This window comes from Rhipicephalus sanguineus, chromosome 1 (assembly GCF_013339695.2).
Source record: "Rhipicephalus sanguineus isolate Rsan-2018 chromosome 1, BIME_Rsan_1.4, whole genome shotgun sequence".
Classification (NCBI taxonomy): domain Eukaryota; kingdom Metazoa; phylum Arthropoda; class Arachnida; order Ixodida; family Ixodidae; genus Rhipicephalus; species Rhipicephalus sanguineus.
The window spans coordinates 117,327,345-117,345,095 of record NC_051176.1 but is presented as its reverse complement, the minus strand read 5'-3'; the positions used below and the strand labels follow the sequence as shown (position 1 = coordinate 117,345,095).

The window sequence follows — 17,751 nt, the reverse complement described above, 5'->3', positions numbered from 1 at the left end:
TGTTCCCAATTACCCTGGAGGTCATGCATTTGGCTAGGGGAAGTGCACTTGTAGGGGCGAACATTCAGTGTATTTATAGTCGAGGCAAACTAGAGTTAGATATATGGGTAGGACAGTGCCGCACTGCATTGGATTTCCAAGGGGGTGTTACAGTTGTTTGGTATAAAAAATAATTCTGTATATCCGGGCTTGACTGTATGTATTTGGATTCTCTCTTATGGCAAGCAGTGATCACTATTGGGCGCGAGGACATACCGTGGTGCCGCCATGCGGAGGCGTCCGTGTGACGTGCAAGGTTGGATTGCTCCACCAACCCTCTCCCGCTCAGCCTGTAGCTGCTTTCGCGTCTCCTTTTTTGTTATTGTTGTACGTCACTTTGACGAAATTAGTAAAATACTGCTGTCGTGTCGTCACTGACTCTACGAAGTGCGAAATAACTGCTCCGAAAAAATATTACATTCCTCAAAATGACTGACACCACCTAAACAGCCGGCGTGGTCTGCTACGGCCGCCGATATGGAAGCCACGGGGTCCGAGCGCGCTGCTTTTGTAAAAGGTAAAGAACCATTTTGTGTCAAAACTAATCATCTAATGGGCTTTAGCGTGTGCTTGAGGTAAAGAAACATATTTTCGCTGCAAGAAATGTATGCAACGTGACCACCGTGTAACTTCATTCATTGTGAGTTCACATCTGAAGGCGGGTCTCGGTTGACACGAGAAAGAAATAGCATGAGCAAATTTGCATTCCTGTTTAGTACGCATAATTCTACAGTATAAAGCATGACTGCGAGCGCTTTGTCCGCTTTGTTGGAAGCAACCGAACATGCTTACTGCTGTATGCAGCTGCAACCTTTCTCACATTATTGGAGGCAAATGCACAAGAGCTATACCCACGCGTGCACCTCATTCAGAGTTGTAGCTAGATAAGATTTTACGTAAGCACGTTTGTCTGCGGCACGATTTTAATATTTATCTGTTGCTCCTTATTGTGCGAATTTCCTACGCTTTGCACATGGTACATTTTCGCTTGCGATCGAGCCACATTGGGATGAAAACTTCGTAGGATTATTTTACTACGCGTTCTGCAGTTAGCACAAAGGGACCAATCTTGATCGAAAAATGCGGTCCCGATAGGGCTCAGTTGCAAAGGTAAATGCACCCTGTGCCAGCCGGCCGCATTACTTTGCACATTGGAATGCACTATTATGCTGCAAGGGATGGCTTACTGTGGCCTAGATGGCGATTTCCTGCTTATGAAATGCGAAAAACACGGGACGAAGCAGAGATACACACAGGACAAGTGTTTGTCCTGTGTATATCTCTGCTTCGTCCCAGTGTTCTCTTTCTTTTTTTCTTTTTTTTTTTGCGCTTCATAAGCATGAAGCGATTCCAATTAAATAGGATAGCTGTGTTCGAAATGTTATGTTTCAGTGAAAATACCAGTGTCGAGCATTTACAATTTCATTGATAAGCACTGTTACACTTCACGGCTGCTGTTAGAAGGTGAATCAATGCTTGAGGCCCGGATACTTGAATTTAGGTACATGGGCCTCAAGCTTAATTTCGACCCCATGGAGATATTCAAAATTTCCGGAGCTCTCCACTACGGCGCCCCTCATATATCATATTGCGGTTTTCGGACGTGAAACCCCAACAATAATAGAAGGTGAATCAGTGTTTGAAGCTGGCCATGTTGTCACCTGTAGCGCAACACAAAAAAGAAGTCACAATGGGTGGGCTCATTCTACAGACATCCTCTACAAGCAAGTAACCCCATGAGCTGGAAATAATAATAAAGGAATGTCAGGTGTCAGCGGTATCACACTCAATGCAGGGTAACGGTGAAAGTGAAAGCTCACACTAGGCTCGCACTGTGGTGCCAATAATGTTGACTGCACTTTCCTAGATTGTGTAGACTCTACAGGTGTCCGCACACATGAAGTGAGAGCAAAACAACGCTGCTCAAAGGGGAAAACGCAACGCGTTCAACCATCCGCTTCCCTTCACCAGAGCAACGTGAGGTCACGTGGTCCAACCCTGCACGTCACAACGATCGCAGCGCCCGCGTCTCCAGTGGTGGTCCTCACGCCCAATTGACTGCATAACTCATGCAAGACCAAGTTGCAACTACACTCAAACCTCATTATAAGGAAGTTGCATCTTACACGAAAATAACTTCGTTATATCCGAAAATTTGTTATAAACTTATATTTCTAACACTGTCTGTAGTGCAAGACTATTCTTCATTTACTTTGTTATGACCGCTATTTCGTTATATCAGTGTTCGTTATATCGAGGTTTCAGTGTAGTGCCTAGTTACTGTACACTCCAAAGCTGCTATTCATATCTTGTCCTGATACTCAGCAGCCGTACCTGGCAGTCAATTAATATTGTTTTCTGTATATTTTGATCTTATTTCTTTTTTGTTTGTGTGTGTGAAATTAGCATGAACAAGTGAAGCTGTGGCAAAACTATGCATTGTTGGTGGCTGTTCTTTCAGGCCCTAGGCACTGTAGTATTGACATGCAGTATGCTGGGATTAGCTATTCCATCAGTGCAGAGCTGCTGGCAACAGCTGCTGAGGATTGGTCGACGTGATGGTGTTCTAAACTTGCTGCTGGCCAGTGGCACACAGTTGTGGGAAACCTTGTTTCTAGTGTATATGTATTATAATAGTATGTTGTTGCGTGAGTGTCTATCCAATTAAGAACTTAGGTTTCATCATACTTGACAGTTGTTAGTACTGCTAGGATTATCTCTGACATGGAGAAAGGAATGCATTTGAAAAGAAGACATACTCACTCACCCCAAAAGGGGCATACACACACACTTTGGCACTGCCAGTGTTTTGTGTGTGTGTGTGTGTGTGTGTGTGTGTGTGTGTGTGTGTGAGAGAGAGAGTGAGTAAACGCTCCTTCTTTCCAAGTGCACTGCTTCTTTCATGTCATGGCTTGCCAACTGTCCCATCAATTTCTATTAAGGATTATATAGTTATTTCCTTTGTTCTGTGTAATTTAACTTTCACGTCCTTTCCTAGACATAGATTGACTGAAGAACTGTGCATGTGACCAAGAGGCAATTGCTATGCTTTAACCTTTCAATGCTAAAAATGAATTTATAGAACCGAGCATGTGTATCTAAACTATTTTGGCTTCGTTTAGCAAATCCAATGAAAAATTTGTGTCAGCAGTTTTCTCAAAACACGTAGTAGTGGGAAAATTGTGACCATTACATTTGTTAGCCAAGCACAAGCGTGTGGTTTCTGGCAGAGGTCATGAAAAAATGTTTGATGAAGTATTGTTTTGACGATTTAGTTATTTTGGATCGCTAGTCATCCAAATCAAAATAAAGTTTAAATTATGACTGTGAATGTATAGGGCACCATGTGTCAAACATGACACGTCTGCCACTGTGGGGTCTAGTGGCCCTGACTAACACTCTCAACTTTAGATCTTGTACACATAATACATAAGTACCAAAAAATGTGGACTAGAGGGCAGTCGTCATCGTTGCACAGCTGTTAGTGCAGTGCATACATAATGCAGAGGTTGTGGGCTCGGCTCCCACTGTTGGCAAGTTGCTTTTTCATTCATTTTCTTTTCCGTATTGCTAATAATTTCTACACTTCAACTAAGGCTATAAATAACTGCCCCTATGCTTTCTTTGGCTTCATTATTTGTCACTAACAAAAATTGGACCCAGTCTTTTTGCTCATGACGTAGTCTTATGTGTGTCGTAGCCTTTCATATGTGTCGTAATGGCACTCAGTCCTGCAATACATGGTGCTAGAGTTTGAGTGAAGGTAATTTTCGTTCTCTCTCTTTCCATGTTGCATTTTGTGTGATGAAGATTGATCCTGCTGCTCCTCTAGACAAGGTGTGCCTGTTGGGCTGTGCTGTGTCCACGGGGTATGGTGCTGCCCTCAATGTTGCTCGTATCACAAAAGATAGCACTGTAGCCATCTGGGGACTGGGTGCAGTTGGCCTCTCGGTTGCCATGGGTGCCAAAGAACGTGGTGCCAAAACCATCATTGGGATTGACATCAATGAAGCCAAATTTCCTAAAGGTAGGTACAGCAACGGTGAATCTGTCTTTCCCATAATATGGCTGAAAAACTTGTTGCATAGTGTAGATTATGAAAACTGGTGTTTAAACATTTCTTGTGCTCGACGATGCATCAAGATTGAGATGGCACTTTCATGGGTGGCCAGTGTTCTAAACACAATTGTTTGGAAAGCTAGGAACATTTTGTATAAGGGAAAAAGTGTGAGCTGCCTGTCCATTTTTATTGAGTGATGAATACATACTCTCCTTGCTCATGGGTTTTTCAAAACTAATTAGGAGCAGGCTGTGTGTACTAATGCATTATATAAGCAGCATGTGCATGTTTTTGTTTAACAAAATCAATCAGTCGAAGCTTAAAGGGACGCTAAAGATAAAAATGATTTTTCTCGTGTTAGTTGGTTACTCTTTCACAATACCAAAATCGCCACACTTACCACAAGAAGACTTGGTAAGCGAGAAAACGCGCAAAAAGAAATTGTGGGTGGTAATACCCACTTGGAATTCCTGCACCAGTCACCGTGATGTCATAGATTTTGATGGTGTTCCCTAGGGCCTACGTAGTTCCTAACCAGTAAGAAGGAAGTACATTGACCTCTGTGGAGGCCAGAGACTTAACATACCAAATTTCAGAAAAATTCGTTGAGCCATTGTTGCTAAAATACGAGAAATACACTTTGAAATACGTGACGTCACGCATGGAAATTTCGGCGTGAAATTTAAAAATGAAACTTTTACCCTGATTTTCTTCTTTATTAATAAACCTATGATGGCGAAATTAGCATCATTAGAGTTTTCAGAGTATGGTTTATCAATCTAAACCAATTGATTGTACCACTTTAATGTCCCTTTAATATTTTCCTTTAGTTTCTCTTCAAGCATGCACTTTGTAACCTTATGCCTGGAAGGAAGTGCGAGTTAAAGTGGGAATTTATTATTCTTTCATCTATTAAAGGTTAAAATAGTGCTTTGCTTCCAGATATGGAATAATGAGCTGAATTTATTGGTGCTCGCCAGCAATTCTAGAACATGCTTTTTTTTTTTCTCAGCCTTGGAGTTCGGCTGCACGGAGTGCATCAACCCAAACAAGTTGGCTTTGCCCATTACCCAGCACCTGATTGAGAAGACAGATGGTGGTCTTGACTTTACCTTTGAGTGCATTGGCAACGTTGACACCATGGTGAGGGATTGTCTTGACATATTACAATATGACTGACAGTATAGCATTCTGCTCAATCAAAATATCCCGTTAATGTTCAAGAAGTGCACGTTTTCTGAAGTACTGTAGAGATCATAGTCGTGGACGTGAATTTGTTAGTTATGATGTGAGTATGTTAATGTTAATTTGTTTTGTGCGTTCCTTCAAGAGATGTAAAATCGTTACGTACTTTGTCTTTTTAGGTAGTGTGTGTGTGTGTTGTGTGTGTGTGTGTGTGTGTGGTGCTTTGGTGTGTGTGTGGTGGTGTGTGTGTGTGTGTGTGTGTGTGTGTGTGTGTGTGTGTGTGTGTGTGTGTGACTCACTATAACCTGCTTACCTTTTGTTAAAGGGGTCGTGAACCACTTTTCCAAGTAATGATCTAATGACCTCAGTATCGGAGTTTACTGCCTCCCGAATCGATTGCCGCAAAAATTTCTCGAATCCATCAAGAATGAGTGGAGTTACGGGGGTTTGGTGCATGCTCTCAGCGCTTTCTCTCTTTTCTCGTGCCGACGAGCGCACTGGAAGCTATATAGGGAGGGATGGCACGGGGGAAAGAAGTTACGTCAGCACGCATCACGAAACGCGATCGCTCTCCCACTGTGATTCGCGTGCGCGAGTGCGGCTACCATGTGCTGAGGAGTGCGGCGCCGGCAAGTGGCGGCACCCCATGGCAAGAAGCGCGTCTGATCCGAACGCCGCTCTCGATTTACGTCGGCTATCGGCCAATAAGCATTCTATGTCTCTTGCGACGTAAACTGGCAGATCCGCGACGTCAACATGCAGACACCCCGCCCACCGACGAGAGTGAGAACCGGCCTCTGTTTAAAAAGAGGGTGCCTGGGGAAACGGCAACTTCGCGCTCCGCTTGTGGCCTTTACGCGGCGCGCACGACTGTAATATTTGACAGAGCAGTTCATAGCCGTGTCAGCTTTCCACAGGATGTGTTTTTTCAACAAGCCCAAGGGGTGCTTCATGACCCCTTTAATTGTTCAGTGAATGTTTTGCACTCAGTTGTGTTGTCTTTGGCGTCGTTGAAATTGCGAGACTTTGTAGTAAAGAAAATTAATTTACTTAAACAGAAGAATGCACATGCCACACAGGCTACACTACGCCATACAGGCAAACAGCATGAGAGTCTCTAATGTCAACATCTTCTTCTACTGCACTTCGATGCAACAGAAACCGTGCTTCTCATGGAGGCGCTAGCGATGTGCCAACGGTTGTTTAGACAAGACTACTTTAGTGCTCCATTTTCAATAGTGCTGAAACGTGTTAACTGAATTGCCAAAGCATTTCACCACAGAATTTAATGGTGTATATCTTGAAACTGGTGCTATGCAGAGGATTTTGGATAAATGAATGTTTATAACTGCATTCCTTCAACTTTATAACTGGAGCATGTAGTTTACAAAAGTTAGATGAGTGAAGTTTTGCTAATCATCTAACAATTCTCTCTGCAATTTGCTTTGCGAATGGTATCCACCTTTTGAAGTTGTCAAGCTGATGTGACAGTTTCAATGTCTTTCACAAAGGATCTTTAATAACTATTTTCATTAAAATGCATAATGTCGTATGGGGTGCAGTCGTTGGGTTTGGTGAAGCAACTTACAGAGGTGGTGCAGCTTTGCCAAAGTGCCATGTTTGCGACTTGCTGTGCCAAAATGGTAAAGATGCCTCGAATTGCACCTGAGCAGCTCCAGACAACTGAGCGCTACTATGCCAATTGAGCGATGGGGATCCAGCCACCTTTAGAAGAAAGCAGTAGCTAGGTTCCTCATTCGCTACATTCATCAAGTATCATGTCGTTCTAGCCCGCTTTCAAGTGCATGGATGGGCGATAATGTGCGATCGTATTAGTATGCCCCATAAAATCGTGTTTGTGTGCCGACGACTTGTGTGTTGCATACCTTTGTAAATTCACAAAAACATTACGAACATTCGAAAACACGTTTTTTTGCATACTAGTTTTAGATGAATAATGGTTTGAGTAATCAAAAGATCACATGAAGCATGAATGAAGCTTAATTTAGCACGGAAGACAAGGAGAAAGAGGAGGCATGAGACATGCAAGCAAAGTTTGCCTTCGTGCCTCTCTTTAGTTTTCATTCTGTATGCTGAAAGCCTCATTCATGTCTTACCAGCATGCCCAGAAAGTCACCTGAAGCATGTGAATCAACCATATAGCCAAATGTCAATGCAGCTGTGTGTGTGATGCCATACCAGTGTGACTAGTGTCATATGGTTCATGTCGATACATGGTACACACAGATTCCTCTATAGCATAAGCTGAAACTATGCCATAGTACCCTGAGCATGGTATGTGGGGGAAAAAAAAGAAATCTACATGCCATAGTGTATCGACTGAAGTTTTAAAGCACCATATTTCTGTATGCATCAGACGCATTATCCGAAAGTTGTAGGTTTGGTCCCTAGCAACGGCAAATGTTTTTTTTGTCCATTTTAATTCCTTTCCATTTATGTCATAATTACTACACTTCAATTAAAAACTACAAATAATCTCCCCGATGCTCTCCTTGGCTTCATTGTCTGTTGAAGCTTCATAAGGTTTTGTATATCAAAGAAACGAGCCCTTGATCCATTCCTCTTCTTTCATTCTGCAATACAAGTAGCTCTGAATTTAAAATTTGCAATTGCAGAGGCATCCTTTTTTACCCTATGAACCCATACCAAAATCAAAATGTTCCCCTCTAAAACGAAAATTATCAACTTATTTTCCTTTGAAAATTGCTCCAAAAGCTGCTTGAGCAGTTCCACCCCTGGTTCTTGGTTTCCATATGCACGTTGTTATAAAAAGCATTCTTTGTATGTTAACATTTGAGTAATGCAGACGACAGGATAACTTTGACAGGTAAATTCATGACTCCCTATCAGCATTTCTAAATGTACTAAAGTAGATTTTCTTGCCAAGATTGAGTTCACCTACTACAATATGCACAGCGAAATATATGACATGTAAGATAAGAGACATCTACATTATGTTGAAATTGGGAGGACAATATATGGGGAGACTGATGAGGTTCAAGATTTTGGGTCAATTAACTCTTTGCTAGTGCTATGCATGATCTTGAAGCACTTCAAAAAATGAAAAGGTTACTGTATTGTAAATTTTTAAATGGTTTTGTGCATTTCAGTAAAATTATTGGGTTTGGTTGGTGTACGCATCTTTTACAGTTATTTTTTTTCGCACTCTGTCTGCTCCGATTGCTAAAGTGTTTTGCAGTGCTGGTAGCACTGAAACCAGTAGCCACATTTTAACAAGTGTGTAAATACTTTTTGCTCTTTAGAGGATTGCCCTTGAATCATGCCACAAGGGCTGGGGTGAGTCTGTTATCCTGGGTGTGGCAGCAGCTGGAAAGGAAATCTCCACAAGACCCTTCCAACTGGTCACTGGCCGCGTGTGGCGTGGCTGTGCTTTTGGAGGTACGCTTACACATCTTACCTACTTGTTTTCTAAATACATCATGGCTTTTTTTTTTACCTGGGTATTGATAATTTTATTTATAAAAGAAAGAGAGGAAATATAAACCACTTAGCACATATGGTGCTTGATGGCTACAAGCTGTACACCAGTAAACATCAACGCTGCCACTGGAACTGCAGTATGTGCACTTTCAAGCACTCTCAATAGTGGTGAATCGAGAGACCCACCATGGTGGTCTAGTGGTTATGGTGCTTGACTGCTGACCCGCAGGTCGTGGGATCGAATCCCGGCTGCGGTGGCCGCATTTCCATGGAGGCAAAAATGCTTGAGGCCCTTGTGCTTAGATTTAGGTGCATGTTGAAGAACCCCTGGTGGTCAGAATTTCCGGAGCCCTCCACTACCGCGTCTCTCATAATTATATCGTGGTTTCGGGAAGTTAAACCCCAAGAATTACTATTATAGTTAATTGGGAGTCTGTGGGAAATGTTCTGGGGATGTGCTATGTACAGTGTTGGTAACATTCATTGCAATTGTAGGCACACTCCAGTTGAATTTTTATTGTTGCAGTTATGTTCTCTGTAAAGTCAACTTGGCAATAAATCTTATTCCACCATCTTCATCATATGCTGTGGGTGTGACTGAAAGCATGCAAGATTGAGGCAGGAAGGATGGTGACTTGGGGTACGCCACCTTGCACTTGCCACATGTTGGTAGTTGTGTGATCTAGTGCGTGTCTCGACCCCTATCCTGACAGTGGCAGCATACTGCATGGGTGCCTGTACCGCTGAGTGCATACGCAGCCCTAGCATTATGCCTTCGGGGTTAATCTGCAGTGGGTAAAAAGGTTGGGCAAGCTGAGATGGCTGGTTGCTTTGTGTGTGCTGTCTTCCAGCATACTTGTTGGTGTATTTTTGGAGACTCGTGGAACTATTTGCTCCCTGCTGCTGGCACACTTCATTATGAGAGCTTTGTGACGGCTGGGGGTCATGGTCGTCGACCAAGGACTGTTCATGCTTACCTATTTGCATGTGAAATCATGATTGTTAATTTCATTGGTAAGCAAATTTATATGGCCAATAAAACTGTGAACCTTGCTTAATGTAGTTGCCCAATACTTTTTTTATGAATGCTTCACCTTTTGGGTGAAAGTTTGATCTGATATTGAGTGGTTAAACACCTTATTTCTAGAAAAGAAAAGTAGTGAGAATGTTTTTCTAGAAATTTTTCAAGCGTATAGTCATTCTCGGGGGTCTTCCTCACCATTTTTAAAACAGCTTCCTTCTGCAGTGATCAGGATGTAAAAAGTAAAGGCAACCCTGAAGATTTCTAAAATGGCATCAAGCCTCAAAGTTCTAGTTTGTCTAAAAAAAAAGGCTTTGATGCATCCAGAAGACTTGTTAATTGAGCTCTTCGGTATTAAAGGGACACTAAAGGGAAACAATAAATTAGTTTATACTGATAATTTATACTCTGAAGACTGTGCTGTCATTAATTTCACCACCATAGGTTTATTAATAGATGAGAAAATCAATGTCAAAAATATCACTTAAATTTTCTGCCGAAATCTCATATGGTGACATCACGTATTTCAGTTTGTGTTGTCCTATTTTGCCCCCATTGCCTCAATGAAATTTCCTGAAACTTGGTATGTGAAGTCTCTGGCTCCCTAAGAAGACAATGTACTTCGTTTTTGCCGATAGGAGCCATGTAGGCCCCAGTAGGCACCGTCAAAATCTGTGACGTCATGGCGACTGGTGCGGAAACATCGAGGTGGCGGCGCCACCAGCATTTTCTTTTTGCGCGTTTTCTCACTTGCCAAGTGTCTTCTCGAAGCAAGCGTGGTGGTTTTGGTATTGTGAAAGAGTAATTTACTAATATAAAAAAATCTTTTTTCTCTTTAGTGTCCCGTCTGATATAGACAAGTGGTGGCGCACATATTCACTCGGAGATCAAATAGAAATAGGGGCATTGCATTGAATTCATCCAATATCCTTTGAGAAATATTTACTGGCAGTTTGTATAATAATAATAATAATAATAATAATAATTTCTGTCGGTGCAGTTTGGTGAGAAAGGAGACGGAAAGCTAAGAAATACTTGATGTGGTTCCGTCACCTTTACCGTAAGCATTGTTAGGGAATAGTTCAAAAGTTGCACAACGTAGCACGCACTTGTTGTGTTGGGCTTATGAAGATATCATTGTTTGAATAACACCCGCTGTGGCAGCTTAGGTTTGGTGCTGCAAAGCATGAGGGCATGGTTTCAATTCCTGGTCACAGTTATCATAACCTGATGGGGAGAAAATGCGATAACACCCATGTACTTGTATTTACATGCACATTAAAGAACCGAGGTGGTCAAAATTAATTTGGAGTCCCAATCTGTGGCATTCTTCATAACCATATTGCCATTTTGGCATGTAAAAACCCCAGAATTGAATTTCTTTCAATTAGTAATGTCAAAAAAAGGAACTTCACTATTGTACATGACATGCGTGTGCATACTGAATGTACTGAAAACTTGTACACTAGATTGCGACAACATAAGTAAAAAAAAAGGGGGGGGGGCTGCGAAGTTCGCTCTCTCTCTTTGTATACTCTTAGTAGACATAAGTGTTTGTAAGTTAGTGTTATGTACTTTGCCGCCTTGTAATCCTGGACTGCCGCTGACTGTATAAAAGTTCAGCGGACTTTCAAGGTTAGATGGAGGCCTCTGTGGGGATTGCTAGCTGCCTGCTGTTGCACATTGCTTGCATGAGTAAAGAGCAGCAGTATGCAGTGCTTTTGTCTTTACAAAGCTTGTGTTCTCCTTCTTTTTGCACTGGCAGTACTTCCTTTCTTTGGTAATGCAGCCAGTAATTCAGTGGGTGTTGAAAATGAGATTATTCCATATATACAAGGGTTGTTCAATACTGAGACAGGGTCTGTTGCTCTTCACTATGCACTTGTTCCGAAATCTTTTCGCATTATTCGTAATTGTTGTGACACCATTAATTTCCACCAGGTGTCGCATCACTCTTGCTCCAATGCGGCAGCAGCAATACGCATCCAAACATGAGCTAGCATGTCATAGCCTCCGAGCCTTGACCAATGAAGGCTAAAGTGGAAAGGTTGGAAAAAAGTAAATGGTAGTCACATTTTTTTACCACAAGGGAATGGTCTACAACCATTCAATTCTTACGGGCCAGACAGTAAATGCCGAGCACTGCAGAAGTGTTTTGGAGACACTCATAAGAGAACACTACTCACGAAAAAGGCCTGCACTTGTGAGAAATAGGAAACTTCACCACAATAATACAAGGGCTCACGTTGCAAACACTGTGGTCCAATTTCTATTTCGGAAAAACATCTTGGCATTAGTGCTCCTCTGTTTCTTTTCTCTGTCTCTTCTTCATGTTTCAAGCATTGCGCCAGAAATAACATGTTTGGCAATCTTAGAAATCCCTCACCCACCACATAGTCCTGACCTGGCCCCCTGCAACTTCTTTTTGTACCCGACAGCAAAAAAGGAACTGAAGGAACATCATTTTGATACAGCCCTGTATGCAGTCAATGCTTTGGAGGCAGTTTTCAGGTGGATGGCAAAAAATGGCTTCACTGATGTTTCCCACGAATGGCAGAAACGTTGGGACAAGTGAATTGCACTCAGTAGAGAATACTTTGAAGACGACTAAAGTTTTGTTGAGTAATGTTCAGAAACAAATGTTTCAAGAGAATCATCTGTCATTATTGAGCAACCCTTGTAGCTTCTAAGGATGGCGTAATTACCCGCCACGGTGGTCTAGTGGTTATGGCACTCCAGTGCTGACCCGAAGATCATGGGATCGAATCCCGGCCACGGCGGCTGCATTTTCGATGGAGGTGAAAATGTTTGAGGCCCGTGTACTTAGATTTAGGTGCACGTTAAAGAACCCCAGGTGGTTGAAATTTCTGGAGCCCTCCACTACGGCGTCCCTCATAATCATATCGTGGTTTTGGGACGTTAAACCCCAGATATTATTATTATTATTAAGGATGGCGTAACTTCGGAGCAACATTAAGAGCCTACCCATTAGTGTTACACATGCAGCCATGCATTTTAGTTGCTTTTAGCTCATTGCATTTGAATTTATACTGATAGTACCTTGCTAGCTCTGCTGAGTGACTGTTATGCAGGCTTATCCAACAATGACAGGAAGGGGAAGATGGAAGCTTGCGATGAAAAAATCCGTAAACAGGGGGTGGGTGCTCGAGCCGACGTTTCGACAAGGGGACTAAGGGGACTTGTCGAAACGTCGCCTCGAGCACGAACACCCTTTTTACGGATGTATTCATTGTTATACAGGCTGCCATACATTTAGGAAGTGGAGCTGTGGAGACAGCTATGTTTAGTGCCCAGAGGAGTAGACATATTTTCTTGAGTGATAAAAATGTGTTTTGGATCGAAAGTCATAGCCAGCTACCTTGGAAAGCTTTGTGCTAAGGATACTACTCTTATGTTAATGTATGTACCTTATGAATGGCGGCTGTGGCGTTGTGCTGCTGAGCTCGAGTTCCTTTCAAAATGTTGCAGCAGCCACATTTTGAGGGGACCAAAATGTAAGAATAGTTGCTTATTTTGATTTATGTGCAAATTAAAGAACCACAAATGGTCAAAATTAATCTGGAGTCCCCCACTAGTATGGCATGCCTCATAATCTGATCACTGTTTAGGTATCTAAGACCCCACGATTTAAATTTAGGCGATATTTTGTGTTTGTGGGGCTTGAGAGTTGACCATGAGCTATGTCACTTACTGCAGGCTTTGTTTGGAGTTGTTACTGAAGAGGTAAAAACAAAGCCAGCTGTGCCATGTAGCCAACAGCTGCCACCTGAACCTCACCTGAACGTTAACCAGCAGAAGGGATGAATAATGGAGTGAAAAGAGAACAGCATAACAGATAGTGTGGAAGGGAATCAATAGCGAGAAGAAAAAAAAACTAATGAAGGACTTTGTACAACATCTATAAAAAGTTACAGAATGATGCAGATTTTTGTTTACATTGTTTTAGTACTGGCGGTAACTTGCTCTTTAATAAATGTCATTGCTCCAGGATGGAAGAGTGTCGACCAAGTTCCTGAGCTTGTGGACAGGTACATGAAGAAGGTGATTAAGCTGGATGAATTTGTGAGCTACACAATGCCACTGGAAAAGATCAACGATGCCTTCAAGTTTATGCATGATGGTCTTGCGTGAGTACCAAAATTATGTGCACGTTCGGGTGTACGGGAGTTTGCTAAGCATACAGGTACCTGCTTACTTGTCTGTTAACCATGAAATAATGTATTTATTTGAATATAAGGTCAGATTCATGCACAAAATACTGAGTCAACAACCCCTTCCTTATACAGCGCAGATCATTTATAATGTAAACATTTAAAGGACCCCTGACACCAAAATTGAAACCTCGAGATCTTTGTGTTGTTTGACTTTCCTGTATACGGGGGCACATCTGACCGATTATTAGTGACGAACGTTGCCTTTAAGATATCTTAATTTCGTTTTAAAGTAAGCGTGAGTGCTCACTTGAGTTGGCTGCACCTTGCGACATCCTGGTATGACGTGTGACGTTCCAAGTGTGACTGGCACCCGGGGAGGCCTATTGTTTCGCACCCCTCTGGCTCTGTTGTTGGGCTGCTCTCGAGGTAGTTTTCAGTTTTCGTGAGGGGACACGCGCTTAACAGGTTTAACCCATACCGAGGCACCCACATACTTTCAATCTCTACCGCGCTCGGGGCCCCGATTTGAAAACCGCGCTGTCAACGTCACCACAGCTTGAGTGCACGTGGTCTTTGACGCTCCCCCGCATGTGGCGCCAGTTTCTTGTGGTTTTTAGGCGGGCGTTTTGAAGTGATGCTAAAATGGTCACAATTAACTACGCTAGAATTAGTTGTACGATACGCTAGAGCATTTACGATTTAATTTAGAGATTACCAGACACAAAGCTACAAATTACAGCCAAAAAGTCACCAACAAAAATTTCGCTGTCAGCGGTCCTTTAAAGTGCAGGTTCAGCTATGTTGTGTTCTTTTCCTATTCCCGCTTATCCTACCGTGGAGTTCCATGTATACGCATACCACTTATTGTTCAGCACTTCTGAAAGCAGACATTGTTGACTACACACTCGAGTGCAGTCAATAGTCTGATTAAACATGATGTAGTCAGGATGAACCTTTGCGTAAAAGAATACATATTTGGGCCAGAGTGAACAAATATTTAAGATCAAGCTGGCGTATACTGGAACAGCACAGCTGTCCTGACATTTGAAAGAAATTTGGGTCAGTTGTTTTATCTTTAGTCACTTTTTATCCAGACTACGTACAAATTTTGAAATTCTGGAAATTTTATCCTGTCCTGCGCATTCCTCTTTAGTTTATGTGTATACTATTTGATATTTAATTAGATATTCATAGTTCGTTTTCTCATATACTTGAATTCAATTCATAAATATTACTGTCTGAACACCCCTTACTTTTGTTCATGTGACTATTCTTTTCATCTTTACAATGTAAACATGTGCCCTAAAATATATAAAATGTAATTGGTTTATTTTATGAATGTGTTGCTTAGGTTTTCTTTCATATAATGTCAATCTGAGCAAAATATTTATCTGTAATGACACCACCTGAATAAATTTACATGTGTGCTAAGGGAGGATATGGCAATGGGAATGGTTAGTCTGGTCAAAACTTTCTATTTCTGGATCTTTTTCTTTTTGTGTGTGTGTGTGATCCACAGACCTTCTTCTACGTCATGCTGAAGCATTAGAGCAAAATATGTTGTAGAAATTGAGAAAACAGCACTTTACTAGTGCACTGCTAGTAAGAACTATGAGAAAATTGGGCTGTTGTGCTGCAAATCTAGTGTATTTTCCTTGGCCGCCATCTTGGCATCATCATGAAGAGAAGAGATCAGAGCTCATGTTAGCCACGGTGCCATATTTCTCCAGTGAAAAGTAAAACCAGCTTCATTCTGGCATCCGTTTTCTTAGCTTTGAGCTCAGTTTTCTCAGTTGCAGTCATTCATCTCTGTGCCATTTCCAAAAAAAATGAGGATAAAATCATCCCGTTCTTTTTTTTTTTTTTGCATTCAAATTTTGAAACATTGATGAGTGCTCTAAAGCTGTCCATTTTTGTCTGTGCGTCATACAAATATTTATAATTGGTTTTTTGCAAAAGTTGTGAGTAAAACGTGTAGGTTGAAAAAAAATTTCAGGGCTTATTTGAACATTAAAAAATAAACCAGTTGCTTTATAGCACACAATGGGCCCTTGTAAGTATGCATATGCACAAGTATTGATGAACTTGTGTATAATTGATATGGCAATTACAGTAAGATTCTATCAAATGTTATAACTGAAAAACTACAACAGATTGTTGAGAACCAATTTCAGTTACGATATCAGCTTAACAAATCTCATCTGCATGCTATATTTTGTCAATTTATCTTCATAAATAACTGAAATAGCTTTCGTTGGCATGTTCCCCCTTAAAGAACATCTAGGATACTAGTGCCCACGTATACCTTGTTGTCGTCCTAAGACTTGCAGACATTTTCAAAATGATGTAGTTATTAGCACCAGAGGTGATTATGTCCATCATATAAAATAAAGTCTTACCTGCACTAGTTCAAAGGCTATCTACTTGCTTTAATGTTCACATTGGTGAAACAGGACAGCCTGTTAATATTCAATTAAACAGGCATAACGCGGACATCATGAAGAAATTACTGAAAGCAGTGGCACAGCATTTTAATGTGGCAGGTCACAACTTCGATGATCTCAAACTTTACCTACTTCAAACTTCAGGTCCCCGAGAGACAGAAAATATAAAGAGACATACCTTATTCACAAGTTTAACACTCTCCATCCGATAGGGTAAATGCACAACCAAAACCAGTGAGACTTAAGTCTTTCTTCTAGGAATTTATAACCGTACTTAACACCATGAAATTATCATTGTCAGGAGATGCTTACTTTTCACAACCAAGATTCAGCAAAACCCACCTCCCCTTCTACCCTTTTGAGTAGTCTTGTATTTATAGTGCAATGAAACTGCCCATAGTCTTTTGGAAACATTGTTGTAGCAAAAACTTTCTTATTGGGATGTTGCTCAGCGACCTTAAAAAACCTCTGACTGGGACACAAAAGTCCTTGAAAACCCTTGAATTTCGGCCTTCAAAACATATACTGACCCTGGCCTGTTCCTTTTTTTTCTTTTTTTTTCTCTTTTTATCTGATTCACAGTGCCTTAAACACGTGAAAAAATTTTTTCCTTTATCAGTTGTGTGCTTATGGCCATTGCTTACCAAATGTGAAAAAAACTTTATCATGACCACTATTTTGCACATTTCCACTAAGAGCTGCATAACAGCTTAAACAGTTGTATGTTTCGTTCTTATGCTTAACACATCTTGAACTGTTCCTTCTCTTCTATTTCAGAATCCGTTCTGTCGTTAACCTCTGAGGCTGCAGCAGCAAAAAGGGGCACATTCTTCGGTTTATTCCAATTTCGTACTGAATGCAGGATTTTTTTATCACTGTGTCACAGAGCACCAGGCTACTTGGTGTCACAGCTAAAAATAAGCAGAAGCCACACCCTAAGTTCTGCTGTATTCTGTTCCTTGTTGTGCTTCACTGATTTTTATCCATCCAATGCATGGTCCTTGCTTTAACAGTCCTTGCTATGTGGCCATAAGCAGACCTCTTCATTTGCCGTGAGACAGACTCAGACAAGTAAATAAATAAACTTTATTTTCTCTAAATGTTGTGAAGAGATGACTTCTGTGATGATATCACTGCAAATCATATCAGCATTTGCAACATAGCATCTTTAAGTACAGTCAACTGCCGATTTTTCGGACACCCTAGGGACCGCGAAATCGTCCGAAAAATCGGGCAGTCCGAAAAAACAAATTCATGCTTTTTTATTCCGCTTAAGCGGTCAAATCGCCACAGCCACGTCCGAAATAGCTTTAATGCCTCCCAGTACAATTATCAGGCATTTTAGTGCGCGCCCAGGCTCTCGCA

General features: G+C 41.5%; 1 protein-coding gene across 1 annotated transcript in view; it reads left to right on the top strand.

The window, feature by feature from the left end:
* Positions 1 to 17,486, top strand: part of LOC119396534 (alcohol dehydrogenase class-3) — a 47,929-nt gene extending 30,443 nt beyond the window's left edge. The window contains exons 6-10 of the mRNA XM_037663793.2: positions 3,850 to 4,066; positions 5,112 to 5,242; positions 8,569 to 8,704; positions 13,777 to 13,915; positions 17,164 to 17,486. Of these exons, the coding sequence (XP_037519721.1) occupies positions 3,850 to 4,066; positions 5,112 to 5,242; positions 8,569 to 8,704; positions 13,777 to 13,915; positions 17,164 to 17,188 (648 nt within the window). The 3' untranslated portion in view covers positions 17,189 to 17,486. The remainder of the gene's footprint in view (positions 1 to 3,849; positions 4,067 to 5,111; positions 5,243 to 8,568; positions 8,705 to 13,776; positions 13,916 to 17,163) is intronic.
* Positions 17,487 to 17,751: the final 265 nt, after the last annotated feature.